This window comes from Copidosoma floridanum, unplaced genomic scaffold, assembly GCF_036245765.1.
Source record: "Copidosoma floridanum isolate Cflo_tuat_1 unplaced genomic scaffold, Cflo_Japanese_pri ptg000012l, whole genome shotgun sequence".
NCBI lineage: Eukaryota > Metazoa > Arthropoda > Insecta > Hymenoptera > Encyrtidae > Copidosoma > Copidosoma floridanum.
This window is the reverse complement of record NW_028321889.1, coordinates 8065695-8091121: the sequence shown is the minus strand read 5'-3', so window position 1 is coordinate 8091121 and position 25427 is coordinate 8065695. Positions and strand designations below refer to the sequence as shown.

The window sequence follows — 25427 nt, the reverse complement described above, 5'->3', positions numbered from 1 at the left end:
GTTGTCGCACGCACACACACACACACATTATGTTGCAGGCACGCAAATGTAGATTTGAAAATAACCAAAGAAGAGATCGAGAGAGAAGAGGCCCGGGGCGGGGAGGTGCAGGCTATTAATAAAACCTGGTGATGCGCACGCGAGTGGACACCCAGAGCTGGCAGCTTTGGCCACAACTCCGAGGAAAGCCGTTCTCGTGAAAATTCGGTTTAGTTTATTTGCTAAGCCGTCCACGTCAACATGTAAAAGTCGAGCGGAAGCTCAGGTTACCCCCCTCCCCACTCAGCTCTCCCCCGCGTTTTCATCCCCCGGTAGTGACAATAGTACATGGATATACATACGCGCGTAGTGATAGGTGCGAGAAGAACAGTGCGGGTGAATTGACGCCCAGCAGTTACCAAGTGTCCAAGTGTATGTATAGTATCGCGAGTCGTGCGCCACTCCGCGGAAGCCAAACTTTGTCAAGAAAGAAAGGAAAACGGCACGCCAAGCATCAAAGTATATAGGAGGAAAAACAGTCAAACTCACTCAGTCAGCCCCGAGTGTATATAGCTGGGGCGGAGAATATATTCTATAAATATAAGGAACGAACGGCGCCGCGTGTGTATATATGTGTGCAAGGTACATACGGGCGTGTGATGAGAATAACAAAGTGCACATTAGGGGCGGGCCAGGCGTGTTGGTATAGTTGTAAGCATGTGCGTGAGTAAGCCCGAGCGAAATGGTGGAGCGGCACACGGGAGGTCAGACGTCGACGACCCACGAGCTGCAGTCGTTCGATGGATCGCGGAGCAACAAGCCCCACCGCAACAACAACAAAACCAACGGGGCTTTGGAGCCACAACAACAACAGCAACTCGACCGGCGCCACCGGCAGCGGGACGTTGGCCGCCCGGCCGGCGTATCCCTGTTCTCCCTGTTCAGGTGGTTCGGCAGGCGGCCGGACTCGGCCGACAGCAGCACCAGCGGTAGCCAACGCAAGCGGCGCTACCTGTTCAGGCGGGTCGGCCGGCGCTCATCCTCCACCAGCTCCTCGTCCTCTACCGACAGTTTCTACAGCACGACGACGGTCCGCAGCTTCGCCTTTTACAGCGGCGCGACCCACCAACACCGGGACGCCCTCCTGCTGAGCCAGTCCAAGGCTGTCGGGCCCTTCGCCCCAGGAGCCGCCAAGCTCGTCGAGAAGAAGACACGGGCGGGCCCCAACACGAGCACCCTGCCCAGTGCCTTCTCCCGGGCCTCGAGGCTCGACATCGAGACGCGCTACTCCCTCCTCCCGAGCTCGTTCGTCTCGTACGACAGCATACTCGAGCGCGGGGGGCCCCAAGACCGCAGCGTGACCCTCGTCCTCGAGACACCGGGCCAAGCCGGACGGGCTAGGGTACACGTGAGGGGCAAGCGACGCGCCCCGGAGCCTCCCCCCGCGGCCCGTGCACCGTCACCAGAGCCAGGTGTAAGGGTCAGACAACGCAAGCGCAGACCGGCGCCTCGGCCACCCGGTCGCGAGACCCCGTCGAGCACCCTGTCCTCGGAGGCCTCCACGGGCATGGACCTCCGCGTCGATCGGCAAACCATAAGCAACGACACGCTCGTGCTGCGCAGGGGCCTCCTGCTCCCGAAGAGGAGGGACGACGAGACCGGGACGCCCGAGACGGTGGGTGTGGCGAAGCCCCTCGGCGTGGCCATGCCCCGGCCCTGGTACAAGCGGAACGAGCACTCGCCCAGCCGGAGGGCAGCCCGCGCGTCCAGTCCCCAGCGGTCCCTCGACAAGCGGCTGGGGTTCTTCCACCGGCACGACGAGGCCAACGGCAAGAACAAGCGCAAGTCCGGCGTGTCCATCCTGATGAACATAAGCGAGCTCGACCGGGAGGCGGCGGCGATCGTCCGGGAGGAGCAGGCCCGCAACCGCGCCTCCATGATCCTCCAGGTGGCCAAGATGGACGCGGACTTTGAGCGCCGGATGGGCGCCAACGAGGACATCGTCCAGGAGATCGTCAACGCGTCGATGATGCAGGACAACGGCTCGCCCCGGCGCAGCGCCCGGGCCCTCATATCGAGGTTCAACGCCCTGGGCAGCAACATCACCACGAGGGTCGTCGGGGCGAACGCGAGCCTCTTCAAGCCCGGTAGCGCCAAGAGATCCGACCATCCTCCCGAGAAGTCCCTCTTCCCGAGGAGGGAGTCGGCGGCCGTATTCGCGGAAACTATCGCGCCGCGGCAAGTTGCCGACGACAGTAACGTCGAGCTGGCCAAGACCCTGGCTGCCGAGCTGGACGACGTGGCCTCGGGCATCGCTCGGCTGAAACGGGAACTAGACGGTAGGCCAAGGATGGACGACCAGGCATGTGAAGCAACCGTACGAGGTGGTACGGTCGCGGAGAAGGAGGAACTGGGCAAAGAAGTGACGAGGATCTTTGGGGAGGTGGACAGGCAGCTCAAGGCAAAGGACTCGGCCGAGAAGAAGGTGCCGGAGCCAGTCAAGGGTGGCTCGATAACGAGCCAGGTGGCCAAGGTCATAGACATTCTGGTGAGCGTTGAGAAGGAGGTAGCGGCCAAAAGAGCCCGGAGCCCGGTGGTCAAGGGTGGGACCAAGCGAGTGAGCGGGGTTGACGACAGGACGACGACGGAGCTCAAGGAAATGCTGAAGGAGATGAGGCACTCGCTGGCAAAGAGACCCGAAACAACGGACAAGTCGGAAGTGTCGCCCATGTTTACCCCGAGGCCCCACAGTTCGACCAAGGTGTCGTCCGGGGTGCAGACGAGCGGGAACGTGCGCCGAGTCGTCGATGGCAGATCCACGGCTACCCACCGGGGCGAGTACGTCGAACTCGGGCCGCCAAGGGGGGAGAACACTTACGCTAATGTGATGGAGCAATCGCTCTACGCTAATGCCCAAGTTGCCGCGCCGCGGGCTCGCGACACCGCAGCTGGTGGTAAAGTGATAGAGCGAGGGCGTCCGAGGGCGGTGAAGATTGATTTACGAGGAGCGGATAATAAAGAAGCCACCGCCAATCCAGGTAATGCAGGCTCGCGGCCTTGGAAAAACGACAACGAGGAGGATCGCGATGGAGAAGGTGAATGGAGGGTACAGCCGTGCGGTAAAATTAATATGTAGCGCATGTGATGTATACGATTGATCGTTGTTTTTGCATAAGGGGGTGGACTCGAGGAGACGGAGAAGCGGTGCACAAACACGTTGGCCGTGAACCGATTGCTGAGGAAGCTCGAGTCGGCGATCGCGTCGGGCCACCACCAGCAGGCGGCCAGTTTGGCCAAGGAGTTGGCTCAGCTGAAGATACAGTGCTCGGTCGTGAGGCAGCGATCGCGCGCCGTCAGGGACAAACTCAATCTCAACATGTACATCGAGGACAAGCAGGCACACCAGGGCCCAATACCTCTGCGGGTGAGAGACATGCTTCGTTAAACTTTTCGTTTTGAACCTTCCCCTTGATTAAGTGCGGGTTTGATTGTTGAAATTAGCTGCCGGTTGAAATGACGGTCGCGCAGCTCAAGGCCAAAATTCACATAGAGTTTGAAATTCCGGCTAACGTTCAGCGCTGGATAATCGGTAAAAATTTGGCTGACAATGACGAATCGACCCTCGAGGAGTTGCAAGCTCTTGAGGGATCACCTGTCTTTCTGTACCTCGTGGCGCCACCAGGTTGGTATATCCATACTGTATGGTAACTCTCTCTCTCGACTCGCTTGATGGATTAAACGAGGCGATGGTCTACACATTTTTTCTGGGTTCATAATACAGTGTGACAATATGCAGACGATGACAATGGCCCAACCACTTTTCTAGTCGGGTACACTTACAAAAAAAAAACTACTTAATGCCATACAGATAATAAAACAGTTCTTTTACACGTACAATACTTCGAACGTTTATTTATAATATTACGTACCGAGATTGTGTGAATTTTTAATCATTCATTTGGTAAGACATTCCTTACATCGAATTTGATATCTTAAATCACGATAAAAAATTCGATGAGTCGTCAGTTAATATCAATTCTTATCGCTATGCCGAATAGTTATACCTACTAATGTACAAACATCAGAAATATCACGCGTACGATATGCTATTAAAAAATAAAGTTCATCCGATTGATAATTTTGAGTAATCAGTTTGGCCTACTTTTCTTTCTTGTGGGGGGAAAATGTGATAATGTGGACCGGGTTGAATACCATTTAATGTAATAAAGAAAATTCACTAAGAACCCATTTAGAAACTAAAAAAAAAAAAAAAAAATTTAATAATTAAGGCGTTGAAAACACTCTCGTTAAAAAAGACAAATTCCCCCATCGATGGGAATGAAAAAAAAAAAAAAAAAAAAAAAAAATAGCCTCGAGCATAAATGACTTTTAGATTTGAAGGATAGAGGAGCGATTAAAACGGATAAGCAGCCACCACCGCAGCCAAGGGATGGAGTAGCCCTGGAGGCGACGGGGGACGAGGTGGAGATTGTGGAGGTGGCGGGGGAGGAGGAGGCAGGGCGAGTAATAAATGAAAAGAATGACGAGCAAATTCACGAGATAGAAGAGAAAATTGAACACGCGCCCGTGGAGCCCGAGCTTCCAGCTGCACCAGTACCTACCGGGACTGAGGAGCCACTACCGCGAGCTAGCGAGGTATAATCAAGTGTATTATACGAATCGGGGAAAAAATAATTAAACCGGATCTACGTAGGATTTTTCTTCTTTTTTTAAACCGTTGAATGCACTTGTACGTAAAATTTCCGCTTCGCACTTACGAATTTCATACGCGCTAATGATCGTTTGCTATTTTCAACAAAATAATAAATTTACCCGCATGATGGTATTTTCCCACAATTTAAATATTATTAGTTCCAAAGTAGCGGTGGATGTTGAAGAGTAAATTAATAAGTATATATAATTATGCGCGACTGACAGACATGATTGATCGTTTTTAGTACGAGGGGGCATTTTTTCGAGATTTCGACACGTCACCGGGGCATACTCACAAAAATAGATTTTTAATTAAAATATGTTGATTTTTTTAAATCTCCGCAGGAGAAAAATGTAATGCCAGATGGAGAAAAATTGAAGCGATACGAGGAGTTGATGTCACTGGAAAATTGCGACGTGATATCCAACAGCGAGCCCATCGAGTGTCCGGTATGTTTCATGATTTTCGCACCGGCCGAGGGAGTCATTCTGCGCGACTGTCTACACTCGTTTTGCAGGTGCGCCGCTGTTTCTATTTTTAATGAGCCCGCGTTTTTAAAATCTGGCAAATTTCAATATTTTTAGAACTTGTTGATTATCCTCGCGTAAATATAATATATTTTCATCACCACATCGTTACTCAGCACTTTTTTTTCAATTACCAACGTTCTAGAAAATACATTTTGTTTCATATGTACCTAAATCATCTCGATTATGGACAGTAAAATTGTTCGTGCATATATTTTTTTTTTTTTCTCTAGGATGTGTATTGCCAACGTCGTGCGCTACTGCGAGGAGGCCGAGGTCAAGTGTCCGTACAGAGACGCGGACTACACGTGCGAGTCGACGCTGCAGGAGCGCGAAATCAAAGCGGTAAGTGAAAGCCCAAGAAGCACCGCCGGGGTGCTTATCTTTGCCGGCTGGCCGCGATAACGAGGCCTGAGGGGAAGAAAGAAAAAAAAAAAAAAAAAAAAAAAAAAGAACAAAGACAAGAAAACTCATGTATGTACTCTTGTTTGCACGGGCAGCTTGTGTCGGCGGAAGTGTACCAGCAGCACCTTGCCAAGTCCATAGCTCAGGCGGAGAACAATGCCGGGAACAACGCTTTCCACTGCAAGACCCCGGACTGCCCGGGCTGGTGCATTTACGACGACAATGTCAACAACTTCCTCTGTCCTGTTTGCAAAGTTAACAACTGTCTCACCTGCCAGGTGACGCGACAAAAAAATCTTGCACTACCTAATGCTCATTTGAATCGCTAATGATTGTTTTTTTCTCTCTCTCTCTCTTTCTCTTTGATGCAAAGGCCATTCATATGGGTAAAAATTGTCGGCAGTACCAAGAAGAGTTGAAAAACTCGAAAGAAGGCGACGTCGAGTCCAAGAGAACAGCGGCAATGTTGGACGAGATGGTCGAGCGGGGTGAAGCCCTGCCTTGTCCTACTTGTGCAGTGGTGTTGATGAAGAAATGGGGTTGCGACTGGCTTCGCTGTTCGATGTGTAAAACTGAAATCTGCTGGGTCACCAGGGGACCACGCTGGGGACCCGGAGTGAGTTTTTTTCTTCTTTCTTTTTCCAATACGCGTGCCAAAATGAACAAAAATCGCTCAACATTTAAAATTTATATTTCAGGGTAAAGGTGATACCTCGGGAGGCTGTCGGTGCGGAGAGAACGGCGTTAAATGTCACCCACGATGCAATTACTGCCACTGAATAGTCTTAAATCGATTTCCTTTAGATAAAACGTGATTTATCTAATAGAGAAAACAATGCGTAACGACTCGGATATTGAAAAATACAAAAGTCAAGCGGGAAGTCTTTGGTGTGTGAAACGATGTGGGTTGGGAAGCTGCGCATAAGGTTGTGCAAGGATAATCGAGTGAGAACTAATGTAGTGTAATGACTGGAGAGCTGAATTAAAATTAAAATCAATACTCTTATTTATATTCTTATACAAAGGAATCTAGTTTTGCAGTTTACGTAAAGCTCTTGTGTAAACCTATACAACGCGCAATAAATTATCAAATATGGTTTGAAAAAACGTATAGGCACCGTTAATTATTCCTTCGCATCACAGGGCTTGTCTTTTTCTCCTTCCTCTATTGTACCTATCTGTTTTAACCGGGTAACCAAAGTAGACTGGTGATGCGTCAGCTGACGATTTAGATTTCCTCCGGAAGCGGCGCGCAAAACTTGGACAAGACCAGCTTGTGCAGTCGTGAGATCCAATTGGCCGTATTTCAAAAGTGCATCGCGACTCAACAGTTTTCCATGAAGTATTCCAGCTGAAAAATTACAGTATCCACGTTATTGAGTGTTTTTAAGTACAAGTAAAAGGTGATTTTAACATCATAATCACCCACCAAATAGTAGATTACGAATATGGACTTTTTATTTACCTAATAACAAAAATTGCGGCGCCTTCTTCGTGATTTTGTGTAACTTTTCTGTTTTAATTTCTGGACTGAAGACAAAATACGTCGATTCGGATATCGTGTCTTGAATTAAATTCATCAGTACCTCGTAATTTGTACCCGGAAACGCTATTTTCAATATTTTCTTTTGATAGTGTTTCAAGTACATATTTTCTTTTTTTAACGCCACGGCAACGTCGAATTTATCGTGCTCTGTGATCGAGTTGACATGGAAGATGGCCGTCATATTTGAACTATTAAACCAATTCATACATTCTTTTGCTAGGATATTTTCATATGGATTAACAATTTGGATTTTCTGTCTCTCTTGTCTACGGATGTTGTTGCATCTTTCCCACAATGGTAAATTCGAAGCTGGGTTTGAAATGAACGGTTTTGTAAATATTTCTACTGCTAGTCTTGCTGGATGTGACTTTTTTGGTTTTTGTATGTTAATTTTTGCTCGAAATCGCTTTTGTTGAGTGAAAACTAATGTTCGAATAGGTTGAATAGCTGTAACACAAAATAAAAGAAGAAAAGTTAATTGGAAAGGTGTTGAGTATATTTTTATTAAAAATGTAAGACTGTCAGAAAATTTCTCACCTAAGGTAATTAAAAAATTATTCCGATCTATCATAGGGCTCTTATTACGCGTCAATAATATACTCGTATAAAATTTACATTTGGTTTTTTAATTTACAATTTTTGTTGTAAAATTTACACTTTGCATCGATTAATATACTTTTTGGAACTGCGCGAATCTTTTTTTAGTCTCGGTGCAAAATATCCACAAAAATAAAATACACGGATTATCGCCTAGCCGTACATACATTGTATACATGTGTAATAATAATAATAATAATAATAATAATAATAATAATAATAATAATAATAATAATAATAATAATAATAATAATAATAATAATGATAATAGTAATAATAATTTGAATTGAAGTACAAAATAATATTTACAAAAATTCATTAGTTCTATATAGATTTAGTCCTGTTCTCGAGATGTAAGGCACATTGGAGCATTTTTTTTACAAAATCTTACAATCTGATAGTGCACAAATCGATTTCTTACGTGTTATGAATTAAAATAATGTGATCAAGTTATACTAATATTTAAAAAATTAAAAAGAAAAAAAAAAAAAAAACGAACAAAATTAACTTGGATGCACTATCGTCGTGGGTTAAAAATTTCTGGCTGAACTCCATGGACAAAACAATTGGAAAAGTTAGTCCATTATGCTATGTAGTTAATTGTCCCGCTACAGTAATTACTGGTCTCGTGTCTGTTTTCAATGTTATCGCCAAAGTTCAGCGACTTGCGATTCTTGCCCAATCGAAGCATCGACCTAATGCCGGTCTTCTTCCTCGACCTCTTGTAACGATCGTCCAGGGCCGAGTTCAGGGATGCCTGCTTGACGTCTCCTCGGCTGTTTGAAAAGCCCTGAACTTCCTTGTTGTTGCTTTTGCTGCTGTTTGACACCTCGACGCTGTGGACGTCGTCCACAAGCCAGTGCTTGCGCGGCGATATCAGCTTATCGTTGCATCCTGGAATGGTGTACAGGTACTCCGGCTGGGAATGTTTCGAGCTCTCTCCGATCGACGACTTGCTACTGTTTGTCGTGCCAAAGCTATCGCCAGCAGATTTGCCATCCTTTTTGCTAGATTTCTTTTGCTCGTCCGATTTGTTGTTGACTTCCCGACCCTCGCGGAGTTTCTTGTTTCTCTTGTAAGTATCTGTGTTTTTGGCGTCTAAAGCTGCATGCCTTTTTTCGGACATGCTCTGCCTTCCGAGAGCATCCCTGGAAAATTTATTAGTTGAACTGTACTCCTCTAGAGACAGTTGGCTGTCGTAAGTTGGATCGCCCGAATACTGACTGTCCTTGTCGTCGGCAACTTTTTTACCATCCACGGTTGAACTTTGAGAATTTTCGTTGGAGTCCTCTAGTAATACTGATCCTAAGTTATCATCTCGTTGGCCAATACTAAGTTTAGTTGAAATACTGATTGGGTCGATCCACGTTTTATTCGTTGCAAGGCAATAGCTCTCGTTCCTCAAGCTATTTTTGTTGTACTGTTCCGTGAGCCTGTCTATCACGGGATTCCATGGTGAAGCTGATGCCGACAGCAAACCCTTATCCAATACATCCACTTGGGAGTTCAAATTATTATTTTCCTTAACGTATCCATCGTTTTGCTTATTAATTGTATTCACTCCATAGGCACTGTTTATCATAGAATCAATTTTGCACGTCAAAGGTGACATTTTGTCATTGTAATTCTTTTCGCACGAGTTTTCATACGAGGAAACTCTTCTTGCTATCTCAAGAGTAATTACTCCAGTGATGGAGCTGTTGGTGTTAAGCATGGCTCTTCTGAGTGTCTCCATGGCATCGGAATTTGATAAACCGAGTAACGAAACACCATTCACCTTGAGTAATTGATCGTTCATTCTTAGCCTGCCATCTCTCGACGCCGCACCACCATGTAACACGCTCTTAATAAAAATACCTAAGTCTATGTTAGAATTATCGTCGGTTGTACTGGTTTTGCCTTTAACACTCACACCCAAACCAGCTTTCTCGGAATCATGAACTGGAATGTCTAAAGTAAGATGCATCTTATTTTTTTTTGGCGAAGAAACTACATTGTTTGTTACCTGCACAGATTTATAATCACACTTGTCATAAATGTCTGGTGAATCCTCTTTTTTCTTTGCTGAAGATTCCTGCAGAGATTTCCACTTTTTTGAAGAATCCGGAGTGACAATGGGAACTCCGATTTGCGCGTCAGATGGATTTGAACAAACTTCCTCTTGCCGCGAAACGACCAACTTTACTTTTCCTCCAGGTGGTATACTCCTCAGTAGTTCAACCACCTCCGACTGGCTTTTGCCAGTCATTTCTAAATTGTTTACCTCGAGCAAGCGATCTCCTGGCTTTAATTTTCCATCTTCTACAGCAGCACCTTTGGGAAGTATATTTTTGATATAGATCGGACAGTGGCCTCCAGCAGGGTTGTCTCTGGTAGTAACACTGAAACCCAGTCCATTGTTTCCCTTGGTCAATTCTATTTCTATCATTTTTCCAATTTTACGAGTATTAGCTGTCTGCAGTACATGGTAATTAGCACACTGCAATCGTTTTATACTGTCATCATGATCCACAGATTTTTCTGGGCTGTTGGAGGTTCCTACGACTTTTTGTATATTTTTCTCTTGTGGTCTCTTGTACTTCAATACTGTTATTCGCAAACACGGCTCGTTCATACAGGACCTAAAGATTTCTTGTACTTTAGAAAATGGTATTCTCAGCAAACTATGTCCATTAATCTTAATAATAGTATCGTGTAAGTCTATTTGGCCATCCTTAGCAATCCTCCCGTTGGGCTCTATTCCTTCTACTCTTAGGCCTTGGTCGTTTCCTTTAATGTCGTAACAAGGCATGACATGCAGACCAAGAGGTCCTGCTTCATTTTTAATAATAATCTCATGAATTTCACTTTTGTCCGCTGGGTCTAGTTTAAAACTTGGTATTTCGTACAGAGCTTTGGCATCTTGGCCGAGTGGCTCCTTGCGCCTGGACTCGCGGGGAAGAGAAAGTGCCGAGTACGTTGTCAGACATGGCTCCCTAGAAGAGAGGACGTGCATCGACAGTCTCTTGGTGCTCTCCCTTTTGATGTTACCAGTGGACTTGCTGGCGTAAATCCGGTGCTCCTTGCTTTCTGTGTGAAAATAGTCAGGACTATTGGTACCCACAGAGCTGGCCCCATCGCCGCCTATGTGAATAACATCCGAGCCAGCGAATTGTGCGACTATTTGCTCCCTGTCATCCGCAACGTCGCACAGTCTGTCGTCCGGATCGAGTATTCCTCCCCCGGTCAATGAGGATAAGCTACTGATGGAGAGGCTGCTATCGTTTTTGCCAGTAGCCTTCCTGTAGCGAAGAATGGCTTCGTGCATAAGATCTCTGACAAGGAGACTGCCATCTCCGCAAGGCACAACCACTCTAACGTTATTATCAAAACACACTGTTACCTTCATGTTTGCTTATCATGAGCATCACAAGATTTAAGAATGTAAAAAAGATAAATCACAGACTGTGGACTCCGAAATTGGGGCACGTAGTATAAGGTTATGCGCAAGCAGAATACAATTTACACACACATATGCGCACATATAGACAGCTTAAGTGTTATTGGAGCAGAGCTAACGAGTAAGTTTCGACGGAATGTGATCAGTCCATTGAAATTTCTATCTGTGGCAGGTGCATATCTGCATCACGTTTTGGCCGTTCTGTTCACTCCCACTTTTTACAAAAAAAGAGACAGAAAGAGAGTGAATCAGTGACGCGCACCACTGCACCACTCGTGACTATTTTCGTTGATAAACTTGACAAATCTGACTCCCTGTAGCCCCTCGACATCACAAGAAAGCGAATTTAATAGCTAGACGTCTGACGGAGCACGAGTAAATACTTGAAAAAAAATAAGTACACTAAAAAAACGTACGGAAAACCAGTGAGATTATAGAAAATATACACAAGGCACTATACTACGCCATTACAACGAGCTGCAGCTGCTCCTCCCTCTCCGCCGAGAAATACACACCGATTACACCGAATAAGAAGGTGTGTTACGTACATTAGAAAGTTCATAGAAATGTTCACCGTGTCGTCCCACTTGCTAATTAATTACTTGTTTTTTTTTTTTTTTTTTTTTGTATTACTTGCCCTCACAGAAAATTATGTTAAACATATAAACTTGATTTCCATTATTTTATACATTTTTTAAGTAAATAAAATGATTAATCAGCAGCAGTGACTAACAGGTACAGTACAGGTATAATCGCCGATTTCCACTGAAATATACCTACTCACTGCACTTGTCAACCAACAACGAGAACACACCTCTTTACGTGGATCAACGGACTTGACGGTGGCAGTTTTGAATGAATTAAGCAAAATACTTTTTTTTTTATGTGACCTAACAAAGTTATAGTAATAATACTGTACTAAAATTAACATTTCTTTTTCTTTGTAACTTTCCATCGCAGCAACAGTACACACATTATCTAAATGGATATATATATATGGTTTTAAAAAAAACATTGCTAATTTCAATAAAATAAAAAAAATATGAACATACTGCCAACTAAGATTCTTTAAAGGTTTTCATTGTTTTTTTATTTGTTTTTTTATTTTAAAGAGTATACATTTTTTTTAAATCTACAATAGAAATTAAAGATTATCTCAAGAGTATGAGCATGAGTAGCATGACATATAGTGGAACATTGTTAATAACATCACGCTGTTAAATTCTTTACCAATTTTAAGTACTTATAAAAGTTGAGTTTGTGAAAGAAGATAGCACTACTGGCCATAATTAGTTAAAAATATCTCTTGTGATGGGTTTAACATTTTTTTTGTAGGAAAACTATAAATCTTAGGTTAGAATGACACTAGTAAATAGACAGCTTTCATGAAGAATTCCTTACACAACGCACAACCAAAAAAATATACTCCATACAATGGTTTACCTATTCTATTAATTTAATTGTTTATGTGTCTTAAAGTTGACTCATTATTTCTTGAAGAATGACAAAATGAGTCTATGCAAAAGGTTTACAATAATTTCTTGAATTTTCATAGACAGCCTTACAAACAATGTTTAGAAATTCAAAATAAAATGATTGACTCACCTTTGTTGAAAAGCTGAGACATGGTTGCAGATATTTTTCTGATGAACTCGTTGAATTGGATAAATGTCAAATTGTTACTCAAATACTCAAGATATCTTTACACTGCACACGTATGGGCAAGCCGACAGCTTATTATTCGTGTTTACTTCAAGGCTCGACGACGACTGGTTAGATTTTATGCAGTCCACTTTTCCACCAAGGTCCAACAGTCCACCTACCCATACTAAGTAGTACTAAGTACCCTATTTCCAATCAGCCATCATCAAATTAATATAGCTTTTTCCGATCATTTTTGTTTGAAAGAAATTGCATGAACGTTTAGATGTTTTTAATATCCTCACACATACAATATACAGTAAATACTATAGCACCAAAAATAAAAGCTTATCAAAATTTCTCATTGACATATTCACGTACGTAAAATTATCAAAACTAGCACAGACATGCGTTTAAGTAGATGAAAATCCCAAAGAATATTAACAATTTTTATGAGCGGAAAATTTCCCTAATCGATGACTGGCTCCTACAAATGGCGGGGTTAAAAAAGAAAAAATCATGAAAACATAGAAGCTTGAGATTATTTTTGTATTCTTTACCCATATTACCCATTCACATTTAATTAATAAGAAATCTATTAATTAAATGGTTTCATTAGGCCCTGCACAACACGTCTCATTTACTGAATTTTTTTCAGCTGGTTACTGAATTTCAAATTTGGCACACTTTTGAATGCAGTGGGACACTGGAACGTGGGACTGCCATAGGGGGATGGGGGTAGGGAGGTGTTAGTGAAAAGCGTTGGAGAGAAAAGCGACAGGACGGAATGACGGAAACTTTAAGTAGAGGGAGGAGAGGAATCGAAGAATAAGTACAAGCATGATATCGAGTCAGCCGATTTGATTACTTTACTTTTTACCACCTCATCACCACGAAATTAGAAGTGCGTTTACAACGAAGCTCACGTATTACGTCATATTTTGTTCCTGAAAAAGCCTGAAAAACTCTGTACAAAGTGTTAAATTTCGTGAAATCTGTGAGAAGAGATGAAGTGGTTTGAGGGCACCATTCCAGAAGCTATAGCTTCGGCAAAAGCTAAGAAGGCCGTCTTTGTGGTTTTTATCGAAGGTTTGTTTAATGTTGTTTTACAAATTTCTTTAGGTTAAGTTCCTTTGTCTCGTGACATGCAAAATTTAGCCAACCAATTAAGTACTAAAAGTACCGCAATTTCATTAAACGGTACCCGAGACTCATTTTGGAATGGCGATCGAGCTCCTAGTTTTTTAATGCTTTTGTTTTTTTACAGGCAAAGATGATGCCTCACAAGAAGTTTCTAGGTCTTTGAACTCCCCAGAAGTATCGTCGTGTTTGGAATCTGAAAAGTTTGTTGCCGTCAAGCTACAAAGTGATTCAGAGAATTACACGTTCTTTGCTCAGATTTGTAAGTATCTTGATCATATTTTGTATTGTATACCCAGAACAAATGCCCGTTAGACCTTTCTATTTCTACTTGAAGTTAAGGTTCAGCAGCGACATTCAATGTTTACAAAAATGTTGATACATGTTTTTCATTATACATTGCTTCTTAGATGTGCCAAAGAGTAATCTTAATTCATATAATACATTTTTTTGTCGTAACAACTGTCAACTTTGAATGTGGACAAAGTAGTTATTGGAAAAAATATGTTTACAGATCAATTTGTTCCTGTTCCATCAATATTTTTCATTGGAGATAATGGCACACCTTTAGAAATCATTGGTAATTCTCTACCTCCAGTAGACTTGAAAACTAAAATTGATTCTATCTTGGCAAAGGCCAATCCGAATTCCAGCAATACTTCTACAAATTTAATAGAAGCTGAACAAAAGGCACATTCCTCTGAAAATCAAACTAGTGAAACAGAAAGTAAAACAAGTTCTGAAACAAATAATACAAACAACGATGGTGCATCAAGTGGTAATGTAGAGTCATCTGCAGCCCAATCTGCAGAAGATAAAGCGGCATTCGAAATTTCACAAGAGGTGAGAGAATCATGTTTTCAATTTATTTTTTTAATTGGATTGATCTAATGCAATGAGAAATAATTATGTGTGTTGTTGTAGGAGAAACTGAAAAGAGCCAGAGAGTTGATTGAAGTTCAAAAGAAAAAAAAGCAAGAAGAGGAGGAAAAAAAAGAAAGAGAAAGGGAAATTGAAAGGCGTAAAGTAGGCAGAGATCTCCAAAAACTGCGCCAACAGCAGCAAGATAAGGATATTAAAGATGCTCAGCAAGAAAGACTTCGAGAGAAAGCAGCTGAACAAGCTGCTAGAGAAAAAATACTGAAACAAATTGCTGAGGATAAATTGGAGCGCAAGAGGAAGCATGAAAAGCACTTGCAGGTGAGAAAAAAATTTTTTTTTAATTATGTTATTTCATTAAATGTTTATAAGGAACGCATAACTGCTCCTGTTCAATAAGAATATGTAAAAATAAACGTCAAAGTTAAACTGATGAACCAATTTTTTCTCTTAGGAAAAGAATGATCAGTTAGAACAAAAAAAAATCCAAGAGGAAGCTAAGGCCAAAGCCAAAGCGCAAGCTGCGTCTGTAGATATGTCCAAAACCAGAATTCAATTCAAATTACCAAATGGAAGTCCTATCCTTGGAACATTCGATTCAACGAGCACATTAGAAAGTTTAAGATCGTACGTCTTACAAAATGCCCAATTACCATTTCGTCAGTTCTCCATGTCGGCGTTTTTCCCGCGGAAGGACTTTACTGCCGCTGATGACAACAAGACTCTATTAGAACTAAATTTAGCTCCTTCATCAGTTATATTAATTTTACCCGTCAAATCTGTAAGCTAAATTTTTATATTTATAATAACATACTTTAATTTCTTTTTTTTTTTCATACATACGATACATTGCGTTTTCATTAAAACAAAAAAGCTGCTTTTGTTAAACATCTGTCATTTTTGTTAATCTAATAAAGTAACGATTGGTAAAAAATTTTAACGATTTAATTAATTGCTATAAACCAATGGTCTTTATTACATTTGAGAATTTTAAAATTGCTTAAAATATCTCACGAGCAGCAAAGATTTAAGGTTTGCAGTAATTTATAATGGAATCCCAGAATATTCACAAATATAGACTGAAAATCAAATTTTCAACTTTTCCAAATTTTCTATAAACACGAAAATTAGTGCATTTACTTTGCTTGTCTCTAAATTGAAAAGACAAAAGCAACTTCATCTGAAAAAATGACGGACATTTTAGCAAGAAATAAAAATTATTTCAGAATATTCCCACGTCCGTCATAAAATCTTCCGACGGTTCCGGCATATTTTCTCATTTCTTTTGGACACTTCTCGCTCCAGTAATGAGCATATACAATTACGTTATGGGATATTTTACTGGTAGACCTAGTGCGGGTGATTCTTCTAACAACGAAAACAGAAATGCAGGAAATTCGGCAAACTCTGACAGTACTGGTGCTTCGTTTGGACGATTGCCTGATTTTGGAGTGAGGTTCGTATCAAGTAATAATTGATAAAAAGTTGAGTTTAGAAAGATGACATTAATCTAACGATGAAATTGTCTATAATTTTTCAGAAGGTTGAATAATCAAGGAGCAAAGATTAGGGCTCGTGGCAATATACATTCTCTACGCGCTGATGACAATGATAATGACGAAAATAACACATGGAATGGTAACTCAACGCAACAGATGTAATTTTACTAATTAATTTATGTTAAACAAAAAAAAAAAAAATAGTACAATGATTTTTTTACGATAAAAATACAATTTACGTTATTCGTGAGTAACACAAATAACGATGTTGATTTTGAAGCGTTGGACTGGACAAATTGTATTTCTGAAAACAAACTGTAACTTGCAAAATTTTCAGAAAAAGTTTGAATGATTCTTTACTAACTATCTTAACTTGAATAATCATGGAAAAAAGAAAAAATTGGGTATTTGACGATCGTGATACGATACGATGCGACAGTCGGTTACATGAGGGATGGATGCACGCAGTTTGTGAATAACATGTAAATTTATTCTTCATTCATGCAAAAATAAACAATAATTTATCAAAGTACACGTTAATAAAAAATCTTTTTTCTCGGTAAAATAAGAAAAAAAAAAAAAAAAAAAAAAAATTCTGTCCCCGAAGGAGAAAAAAAAGCTTCACCCCTTGAGCTCATCGTTTACGAAACATTGACGCGTCGACTTGAAAGCCCTGCCCTCGCACTCGCGGCAGCCAGTTCTTAATTATCACTTTCTTAAAACTCCGAGGCGAGTCACTTGGCGCACGCAGCATACACTCATATATGTATAAATACGATGTTTGACAAAGGGGCGCCCCTCAAGAATTCGGCGAACCGAGTCCAGATCAATAAGGCACTCTTCATCGCGCGTTTCATCTTCTCTGCTCCAATTATGCACACGAGGCATTTCCCGAGGCCCAATAAATCACAGGACAATTAATAGCTCTTGGCGGCACTTCAAACCGTAAATCTTTGGTAATTAACAATGTATTTTCCTCTTTTTTTTTTTTTCATCCAAAGTCTTGCGACTTGCGACACTGATGGACAGCAGGAGGTGGACCCGACTCGTCGCATTGTCCCCGTAATTGGCTATTAGGAAGAGATTAAAATGGAAGGCAAAAAAAAAAAGGTAATGTTGTCTAAAATTACAAAAGAGAAGACGAAAACCGGTCGCTCTCTCGTACACCTGTCCGCGTAATGGAGGTTGAAAAATGTACCTTCGACGAAGACTAAACAAAGGATCGAGATATTAAAATTGGCACGATTTACCGATACGCACGGGGGGAGCCCACCTTGGCAACTTTCATGCATATCCCAATCAATGAAGTGCAAGTATAGGCAAATACACCTACTTATATATGATAATTTTATACGTGGGGGTGTTTTTCCAGCGTGTAATAGAGGGAGCTTGCAACAGCATATATACATATACACATGCTCATCCAAATAAACGGTCATTAATCGGACAGGCGGTTCTCTCGGCCGCGGACGTGAATTTATGGCAGGCTCGTTACAGAGCGTTTAGAGGGAGAGAGAGTATAACAAGCAGAGTCCCATATTGTATATACATGTGTGAGCGAGTGCACGTGGTGCTCTGCCAAGTACCGCCCAAAATCTTGGTCGATTGGACGGACGGGGGCCCCCTCGCACGTGGCCCCGCCTCGAGAGCTTTTTGAGCTGCTGCCCGTAAGGGAGAGCAAAAAGATAAAAACAAGCAAAACAAAAAAAAACAACAAAGCTCGCAGGGAAAGAAGCGTCGCGCGCGACGGGCCCGAGAATTCGTTAGTCGAAAGCTGCTAATCCCGAGATTAACAGGCCGATATCTCTGGGTGACAGGATATCTCCCAGACGAAGGACAGTGATTGTTGTTGTTTTTGTCGGCTCATCGCTCTCTCGACAGTCGTATAGTGCCCAGTGCTTCGTTGGAGGGCGAGGATGGCCGAGGAAAGGGACAGCGGAGCCCAGGAGAAGGGTTCGGCCCATCCCGTGGAGGTGTACACCAGGGGCTCATCCACTTCCTTCAGTATAGAAAGGTTGCTGGCACCCGCGACCAAGGGTGCAGCCGATCTCGACCGGCAGAGCTCGTATCGCAACGCTTGCGACTATCCCGCGCACTCTTTGGATGGTACATATATGTATATACTTACGTGGCCTTTTGACAAGTATCATCTACTCTCGTTGGGGACAATTACATTGTTTTTTTTTTTTTTTTCAATTTTCCGCTGATTCCCCGGGTTACAGTAGAAGAGCGGGAGGCATCCGGATTGTCCGTCCACCCCGACTCTTCGATGCTCGCCTCGGAGGATATGGAGTTTCAAGATATCGAAAGAGTGGGTTCCACCTCGTCGGAGCCGGAGATCATCGACGGTATATTGCACCTAACAATATTAAAAATCCCCGCAAGCACATCGAAATCTATAAAATCGAGCTTGCCGCGACGATGGCTCCGTCCGAGTGTTTATTACTGTATGCTTATAAGTATAAATGTACCCGGGATGCGGAAAGGTAGAGATAGAGAGCAAAGCTGGGGTCTCGGTACACGGCTGCGTGATTTTGATCCATGACTTCCTGCGAGTGGCCCACGCCCACTCAGTGTCGCGAGCGGGGCCCATCACCAGCGCGAAAGCTCCTTCCCCCCCCCCCGTCTATGCGCGCTATTTATCTGATGTCTTGGCAACTATACTTGTATATTATACCCTACACCTCTACTGTTTGTCTATGTGTTTCCCTCTTTAGTTCCGGTGCCGGGACCCCATCAAACTCGCATTTGCATGAAACCAAGAGACAACAAAATCTCTGCCATGACATTCTCAACAATCTCAACTATATATACATATATTTATACACCTGTACCTATATATGCACGTTTTTTCCTATTGCGCCCTAAGAACTGTACAAACAAATTTAGTGGTCTCCGCCAAAGCGATCATCATTCGCGTCCATCGGAACGCGTGAAATAACTTGACGTTCGCCAAATTGCCTTTGCCCTCTCGCCAATTAGTGCACGGGGAAAATCGCGCGTGTATAAGGTATACTTATTATAGGATGAGACACTCAATCAAGACCGAACACGGGCGCGCGTCGCTGTACACCCGTAAATTGCAATAAGAATTAAGAGGGGGGTGTATACAAAAATAACACGCATACGCGCGTAAAACAGGATTCCCTTGTTTGCGGGAAAAAGCCGTCGACTAATTTTCCCTCTTTCTCTTTTTTCCCAGTGACAGTCCCGGTGTATACGTTATATGGACATGGGGAGGGTGTGTGCTCTCTCCTCGCCGGCGATAAATTCGCGATTCCCTTGCCTCGTGCGCGCAATTTTGCAGCGCCCGGGACCAAGACACGTTCTTCGGCCGTTACAAAGCCGTCAACGCGTCGCGTAAATCTCGCGTACACCCCAAGACTGCGCCGCGCGCACGTCCCATACTGTCCGCTTAATTGCTTTTCGATTTATTGTTGCGCCCCCGGTGTACGCGTACCTATGGAGAGTTAGCTAGCTGGCGGTATACCTACTCCCCTTCACTAAGAAAAATCACTTGATAAATCGGCCTGCTGTATGACCGTATCGCTTGTCTGGTGCTTTCGCTTTTGCTCGAGAAAATCATTAGTCCGGGGTAGGTGCAGGGCGAGTTTTCTATAACCGGATCAATTGCACCGAGTCTTCATCCTTCAACCGCCAAACTAATGGAAAGTCATTTATATATTATACCTATACTTTGCACATTCGATTCAAAACAAATCGTTTTTCAACCCTCGACGGGTAGAAAAAATAATAAAAAAACCTTATTTTGTAGTGCTAATGCGCAATAGTTCTGTGTGAGCCATCCATAGAATTTGGTACATGAAAATCGAGTGTATAAATTGGATAATTTTACCCTTTTTTTTTACATCATGTCGCGTGGACTGTATTATTAGATCATACACCGTATCGTGTGTGTACAGTGAAGAGGAACCTGTGAACAAAATAAAACACATTGCACATACCAACACGTGTCCTTCGAGTCTATAGGGTAGGGAGCAATAGCTTCTGATGTCTATAAGGTACATGTACACTTATACAACGTACAAAAAACCTAAACGTATATTGTATACACGATAATAATAATAATATCTACGGCACATGTGTGTAGCGCTTGTAACTCGGCCGCAAAAGCAACGCAAACACACAAGGTAAGTATGTGTGTATACATCGCATAGATACACGCGAGGAGGCGAATGGAAAATTAGGGGCAGTGCAATCCGCGCGCGCGAGAGAGCCCCCCCCCCAATCCATTAATCACCGAATAATTAGGAGACAAGTTCAGCAGGGCGTAGGATAGGTATATAGCACCCGGCAATTAGGTAAACTACCAGGCGTGCGTGTGCGTGTTGTGCCACTATAGGTATATATATATACTTACGGCTTCTATTCCTGAACGTCCGACTTCTCTTGTTCCCTTCGTTATTGCCTACCACACTAGCTACACTTCTCTGTAGGTATGTATATACGTATACTGCAGAGTGGAGGTTTGGTTGTTCATTTTTTTTTTTTTTTTTTTGCTTCAAGCTTTTACCGATCCACTAACGGCCCGAAGCTCGTCCATCAGGCGAGAGTCGATGGAAATTCGACGACAAACGAGCTGCCGAGGGAAACTCCTTGCGCTTCTCGCCCTTTTTTTTTCTCCTCTTTTTTTTTACCCCGTCCGTATGCCTTTTTTGTGTGATAAATACGCGTTTCCTCGTTGCCGGTGTTTGTTACAGAGCCGGTGCTATATTCGTCCGTTTTCTCGTGCACACCCATTGTGTATGGAGCAGTGGTCGAATGAGCTTTCGAAAGCTTATTTTTTGAGGCATCCCAAAATTTACCACTGGAAAAGATATTTCTTCTTTGTTCGTTATGCAAAAATAAGTTTTTGAATGGCAAATTCGGCACGGGGAGAAAAAGCAGATCTCGAGATCTTCTCTCCGACGCGAATAGTTTCTCGGAGGTATTTTTTGCACGAGTCGCATTGTTTTTAATATCATAAATAAAGGGAGAGCAGCGAGTGATGACTTTTTTTGGAGTCGCAGCGATTGGTACATAATATACTTGGGTTGAAAAAAAAAAAAATTTCTTTTTTCTCTTTTACTTTTTGTAAAAAACAAGATACATCGCAACTGGCGGAAAAAATAGACACAAAAATATAGCTATACAACCCTACACGATCTATTTTTCTCGGATGCTTTAAAAAAGAAAATCGCTCATTAGCAGAGGTGAAAAAAGTAAGTACATGTATAAGCCGAGCGACAGCTCTCGTTTCTCCCTTATTCCCTCCACTCGATTCTTCAATATATATATGTATACGTTTCGAACGAGTTTTTTCGTAAAAAAAAAAAAAAAAAAAAAAAAAAAACACAGTCAGCTGGCGAGTAAGCGATACTTAATTTTCAATTTTCGAGGGAGGACGCACCCCTCACTTTCCATAAAATCCAGCAGCGCGTGTATTTGTCAAAGTACAGCCGCGCAGCGGTTTATAATATAAGACCAGAGCAGGATGTAGCTTTCGCGTCCGCTCAATTCCAACGCGTGTGCCCTGTGTATATTTATGTATCACCTATACACCGGCACGTTGAGCTCGAGCGGCCACCAAAAAACGATGATTACGAGTAATATCCCCCCACCCCCCACCCCAGAGTCGATGAAGCAATCACACGCGGCTTTGCTCGGCGGCAGCGCGAAATACGAGAAATTGGCCGTGTCTTCGTTAGAGAGCCCCCGGCTCTTTCTTCCCTCTCCGAACCGAGAGTCGGAGATGACGAATGGCCAGATAATTAGAGGACGATACCGAGAGCTTTAAAGCTCGGCGAGGTTGGCTCGCGGCGGCTGACACGCCTACCCGCGCCATCGGTACCTATACATATATATATACCTACAGGCGTACACGACAAACCATATCGAGAGTACATATTATAAAGAACCCTCGCGCTCAGTGTATACATACATCCTTTAACCGCGTATGGGGAGATTGATGAGGCTGGAAATTCTTCGGGCTAATCGGGCCGCTCTATTCCGTGGTTGAGCGTGCCACCCCATCGTTTGTCTCTTTCTCTGCGCTTTAGTTGCAACAATGGCTGTTATACCCGATCATTTTCGTGCCTGCACCAACGAATGCAATTGTTTTTTTTCATTTCACCCGTATGGTGGTCCGCAGAGGCGTGCACGAGCGTGAGTTACGGGGCCAACTCGACCTCGGCGCTGGAGCTGAGCGACCGGGAGCTGCCGGAACGGGGCTCCAGCGCGGCCAGCGACGACGAGAGGAAGAAACGGCCGCGTACCGCCTTCACCGCCGCGCAAATCAAGTCCCTCGAGGCGGAGTTCGAGAGGAACAAGTACCTCAGCGTCGCCAAGAGGCTGCAGCTCAGCAAGGCCCTCAAGCTCACCGAGACTCAGGTATAGTATTTTCTCTTTTAAGTATTCCTACACTCGATCGAATACATCCCTCGTTGGTCACGCGTTTTTATATTACAATCAGTCTTCCTCGAAAGTGTCCCACCGAAAGAGGGTGTAGTATAGAAACGAAAGGGGGGGAGGAGAGAAAAAGCTGCTAAAATGATGCATGCGAATTAAAAAGCTCATTCAGCGCCGCGCTAATACGGCCCGAGGGTAAAAAAAAAAAAAGCGCCCGAGACCCTCCCTTCCCCCGCAGAGTTGTAATATACCCACGCCACCTGAAGAAATTTATAACAGTACTGCGGGTTTGAGGGGACGCCTCCGCTCTCGAGTTTTCGGAACGAAGGGGGTGAAAAAAAAAAAAAAAAAAAAAAATTGGTCGCCTCCTCCCAAGTTGAATTATGGGTCCCCCTCGCGAACACGTGCGGTGGGAGACTAGGCGCCACGGAACAGCGGCGCCATGGAAGCGCGCGAGCATATCATACAGTCGCGACTTGATCGTAAGACCAATTAGCACCTCGAAACTCTCACACCCCCCCGCTTCTCGCCTGTATATTATAGAGAAGCGTGCCGTCGATTCCTCCTCTTTCAGGTACACGCGCATCACTTGATAGCGCGTACATAATATACGATCGCGCGGAGGCGGGGCTGGAAACTTGGCGACAAATCATCTCCCCCCCCCTCTTCCGTATACACGTATAGCTCTGGAATACAGAGAAAAATGCGCGTATAAATAACCGATGCGCCATCATTCGTTGCATTAATCAGTTGCATCTGTTGGCGTCGGGGGAAACAAAAAAAAGTGCCTCTACCTGGAAACTGCGGGAGTTCCGTGAGAACCGGCGTATATTATGTGCGTACCGGCGTAAGCATTTTAACCCTGCATAGTTGAAATTAGTTGCAAGTAGTGCACGGGAGTGGAAAAGGGGGGAGGGGGCGTAATAAGCGCGGGGGGGGGGTTTGGACGATTGTCGGAGCTACTTAAACTCGAGAGGAGCCGACGTGGGCTTTTGTCAAGGAAGGTGACGCGTCAGTGTATATAGATCAGAGAGAGTAGGAACGAATGGGCGGTGGAGGCGCGGGGGCATAAATGTCACGATATTTCTCCGACTTAACGAGCCGCGCGTCCGCGTGTGTACCTTATTATACCCATGGGAAAGAGCCCGGAGGCGACGGACCAAAGAGGCGTCGATTTTTTAATTAGGATATATTGCGCCCCGTCCATTTGCGGAGAACTGCGAGACCGGAGTTGGGCTTTTTCACCCCGCGAGACCCATCAACTTTGGGTTTTTTTTTTTTCTTTCTTTCGTTTTTCGGCGCGACGACGACGCGCAAAAACGCGAGACGGCAAGTGCGATTTTCAAGCGTTTGACGCTTCCGAAAGACACTCGCTGAGATCTCTATTAGCGCTAGTCGACTCTTCACCTCGACGATGTATATATGCATACACGTGCCTACTCTTCTTCGCTTCGGTAATTACCGGGGGTCGCCTTTTTGTTTCCAATTTTAACTTTACAAAAAAAAAAAAAAAAAAAACATACGCGCTGATAGAGTTCTATGGTTTGTCATGCTTTGTGCGTTCAATTGTGTGACTAAAAAAACAATTTCCACCGATAATTCGTTTATGTTAACAATATCAAGTGAAAAAAAAATTAATATGTTGAATTCAAACAACCATCGGTTGATTAGCATAAGTGCAAAAATACTTGCCCCGGGTGAGGATCGAACTCACGACCTTAAGATTATGAGACTTACGCGCTGCCATCTGCGCTACCGAGGCCATGATTGCCGGGCATCTGATGACACTTATGAACCTACTACCAAAGTTTGAGAAAAATAATCGATTTAAAAGGCAACTTTTTGTTAAAATTTTTGTTTGTTTGTCAAGTACTTTAGTTCAACTGTTATTGACTTATCGTTACGTGTATTTTTTTTTTTTTTAATATCTATAATTTTTTAACTTCTTTAAATTTTTTCACTATTCCCGTGTAATTTATTACTCACAATATTGTTTATTCGCAAGTAATTCAGCTGCAAAGTTGTTGCATAACGTTGACTCTCTGTGTTATATATTGCAGATAAAAATATGGTTTCAAAACAGGAGAACAAAGTGGAAAAGAAAATACACAAACGACGTGGAACTTTTGGCCCAGCAATATTACTCTAATCTAGGGATTCATGCTCCCAGGCCGATATTTGTTGGGGACAGATTGTGGTAATTTTTGTTATCGATATTAAAATTCCTTTAAAAATGTGTTTCGAATACATGTCTGCCATGCTTTTATTGATCCAGGTTTTTCAACTATCCTGGACACTCTCAGCCAGGAACATCTCTATTACCGGCACATTTTTCGCCACTGACTATTTCACCGACTCTACCGGTAATACAACCCTTACCAAGCAATATTCCATCAAGTGGACAGCATCACTCTGTTTTTCAAAACATATCATCTAGTCACACAAATTACAATCTTAATCAAAGATTAGACTACAGGCATCAGAACTCTTAATTTTTTTTAAATTGATTATTTTATGTTTTTTACCATCAATGAATGTTAACGTGAGAATATTCAGTGTTATTTACAAAAAAACTGTTAAGAAAGTTGAAAAATTAAATATTTTTTGAAAGTTTGATAAATTTTGTAAGCTGTGATATTTTTCTAATGAAAAT

General features: G+C 43.2%; 5 protein-coding genes and 1 non-coding gene across 9 annotated transcripts; 3 read left to right on the top strand and 3 right to left on the bottom strand.

Annotated features, from left to right (window-relative positions):
- The first annotated feature begins 294 nt into the window (after positions 1-294).
- LOC106642489 (uncharacterized) lies at positions 295-6732 on the top strand. The gene is made up of 9 exons (XM_089590503.1): positions 295-3074; positions 3156-3403; positions 3481-3661; positions 4373-4638; positions 5038-5210; positions 5454-5565; positions 5721-5903; positions 5999-6241; positions 6324-6732. Exons 1-9 carry the CDS (start codon positions 722-724, stop codon positions 6402-6404), a joined length of 3840 nt encoding a protein of 1279 aa, XP_089446629.1. The 5' UTR covers positions 295-721; the 3' UTR covers positions 6405-6732.
- LOC106642493 (mitochondrial ribosomal protein L10) lies at positions 6622-12981 on the bottom strand. 2 transcript variants are annotated; one of them, XM_014357292.2, is made up of 3 exons: positions 12813-12981; positions 7091-7618; positions 6622-6976 (listed from the first exon to the last, which is right to left on the bottom strand). In XM_014357292.2, exons 1-3 carry the CDS (start codon positions 12832-12834, stop codon positions 6750-6752), a joined length of 777 nt encoding a protein of 258 aa, XP_014212778.2. In that variant the 5' UTR covers positions 12835-12981; the 3' UTR covers positions 6622-6749. The 2 variants fall into 2 exon arrangements, with proteins under 2 accessions (XP_014212778.2, XP_014212776.2); XM_014357290.2 differs by lacking the exon at positions 12813-12981 and adding an exon at positions 7709-8255.
- Positions 8263-11744, bottom strand: LOC106642491 (partitioning defective 3 homolog). Its single transcript, XM_089590415.1, has one exon. The coding sequence runs from the start codon at positions 11154-11156 to the stop codon at positions 8352-8354; it is 2805 nt and encodes a 934-aa protein (XP_089446541.1). The 5' UTR covers positions 11157-11744; the 3' UTR covers positions 8263-8351.
- Positions 12982-13603: 622 nt separating the features above from the next.
- On the top strand, positions 13604-16898 carry LOC106642492 (UBX domain-containing protein 4). 3 transcript variants are annotated; one of them, XM_089590417.1, is made up of 7 exons: positions 13604-13937; positions 14116-14250; positions 14503-14756; positions 14913-15188; positions 15328-15648; positions 16094-16323; positions 16408-16898. In XM_089590417.1, the coding sequence occupies exons 1-7, from the start codon at positions 13856-13858 to the stop codon at positions 16526-16528; spliced, it is 1419 nt and encodes a 472-aa protein (XP_089446543.1). In that variant the 5' UTR covers positions 13604-13855; the 3' UTR covers positions 16529-16898. The 3 variants fall into 3 exon arrangements, with proteins under 3 accessions (XP_089446543.1, XP_089446542.1, XP_014212775.2); XM_089590416.1 differs by having other exon boundaries at positions 14503-14831; positions 16094-16334; positions 16425-16898; XM_014357289.2 differs by having other exon boundaries at positions 13606-13937; positions 14503-14831; positions 15322-15648.
- A 1384-nt stretch (positions 16899-18282) lies between these two features.
- On the top strand, positions 18283-25266 carry LOC106642463 (uncharacterized). The gene is made up of 5 exons (XM_014357239.2): positions 18283-18472; positions 18589-18714; positions 22518-22756; positions 24835-24971; positions 25050-25266. The coding sequence occupies exons 1-5, from the start codon at positions 18283-18285 to the stop codon at positions 25264-25266; spliced, it is 909 nt and encodes a 302-aa protein (XP_014212725.2).
- TRNAM-CAU (transfer RNA methionine (anticodon CAU)) lies at positions 24464-24536 on the bottom strand. The gene has a single exon. It is a non-coding gene; the product is annotated as a tRNA-Met (tRNA).
- Positions 25267-25427: the final 161 nt, after the last annotated feature.

Bases quoted from the DNA above. Each gene is read 5' to 3' on its own strand.
- LOC106642493 (XM_014357290.2), bottom strand. From the start codon at position 7,742: ATGATAGATCGGAATAATTTTTTAATTACCTTAG. The intron at 7,619-7,708 runs GTGAGAAATTTT...TTTGTGTTACAG, and splicing joins TAATTTTTTAATTACCTTAG to CTATTCAACCTATTCGAACA. The intron at 6,977-7,090 runs GTAAATAAAAAG...GTAATTTTTCAG, and splicing joins GCCGCAATTTTTGTTATTAG to CTGGAATACTTCATGGAAAA.
- LOC106642492 (XM_014357289.2), top strand. From the start codon at position 13,856: ATGAAGTGGTTTGAGGGCACCATTCCAGAAGCTATAGCTTCGGCAAAA. The intron at 13,938-14,115 runs GTTTGTTTAATG...GTTTTTTTACAG, and splicing joins CTTTGTGGTTTTTATCGAAG to GCAAAGATGATGCCTCACAA. The intron at 14,832-14,912 runs GTGAGAGAATCA...GTGTTGTTGTAG, and splicing joins CATTCGAAATTTCACAAGAG to GAGAAACTGAAAAGAGCCAG.
- LOC106642489 (XM_089590503.1), top strand. From the start codon at position 722: ATGGTGGAGCGGCACACGGGAGGTCAGACGTCGACGACCCACGAGCTG. The intron at 4,639-5,037 runs TAATCAAGTGTA...AAATCTCCGCAG, and splicing joins TACCGCGAGCTAGCGAGGTA to GAGAAAAATGTAATGCCAGA. The intron at 5,566-5,720 runs GTAAGTGAAAGC...TTGCACGGGCAG, and splicing joins AGGAGCGCGAAATCAAAGCG to CTTGTGTCGGCGGAAGTGTA.
- LOC106642463 (XM_014357239.2), top strand. From the start codon at position 18,283: ATGGCCGAGGAAAGGGACAGCGGAGCCCAGGAGAAGGGTTCGGCCCAT. The intron at 18,473-18,588 runs GTACATATATGT...CCCGGGTTACAG, and splicing joins TCCCGCGCACTCTTTGGATG to TAGAAGAGCGGGAGGCATCC. The intron at 18,715-22,517 runs GTATATTGCACC...GGTGGTCCGCAG, and splicing joins GGAGCCGGAGATCATCGACG to AGGCGTGCACGAGCGTGAGT.
- LOC106642491 (XM_089590415.1), bottom strand. From the start codon at position 11,156: ATGAAGGTAACAGTGTGTTTTGATAATAACGTTAGAGTGGTTGTGCCT.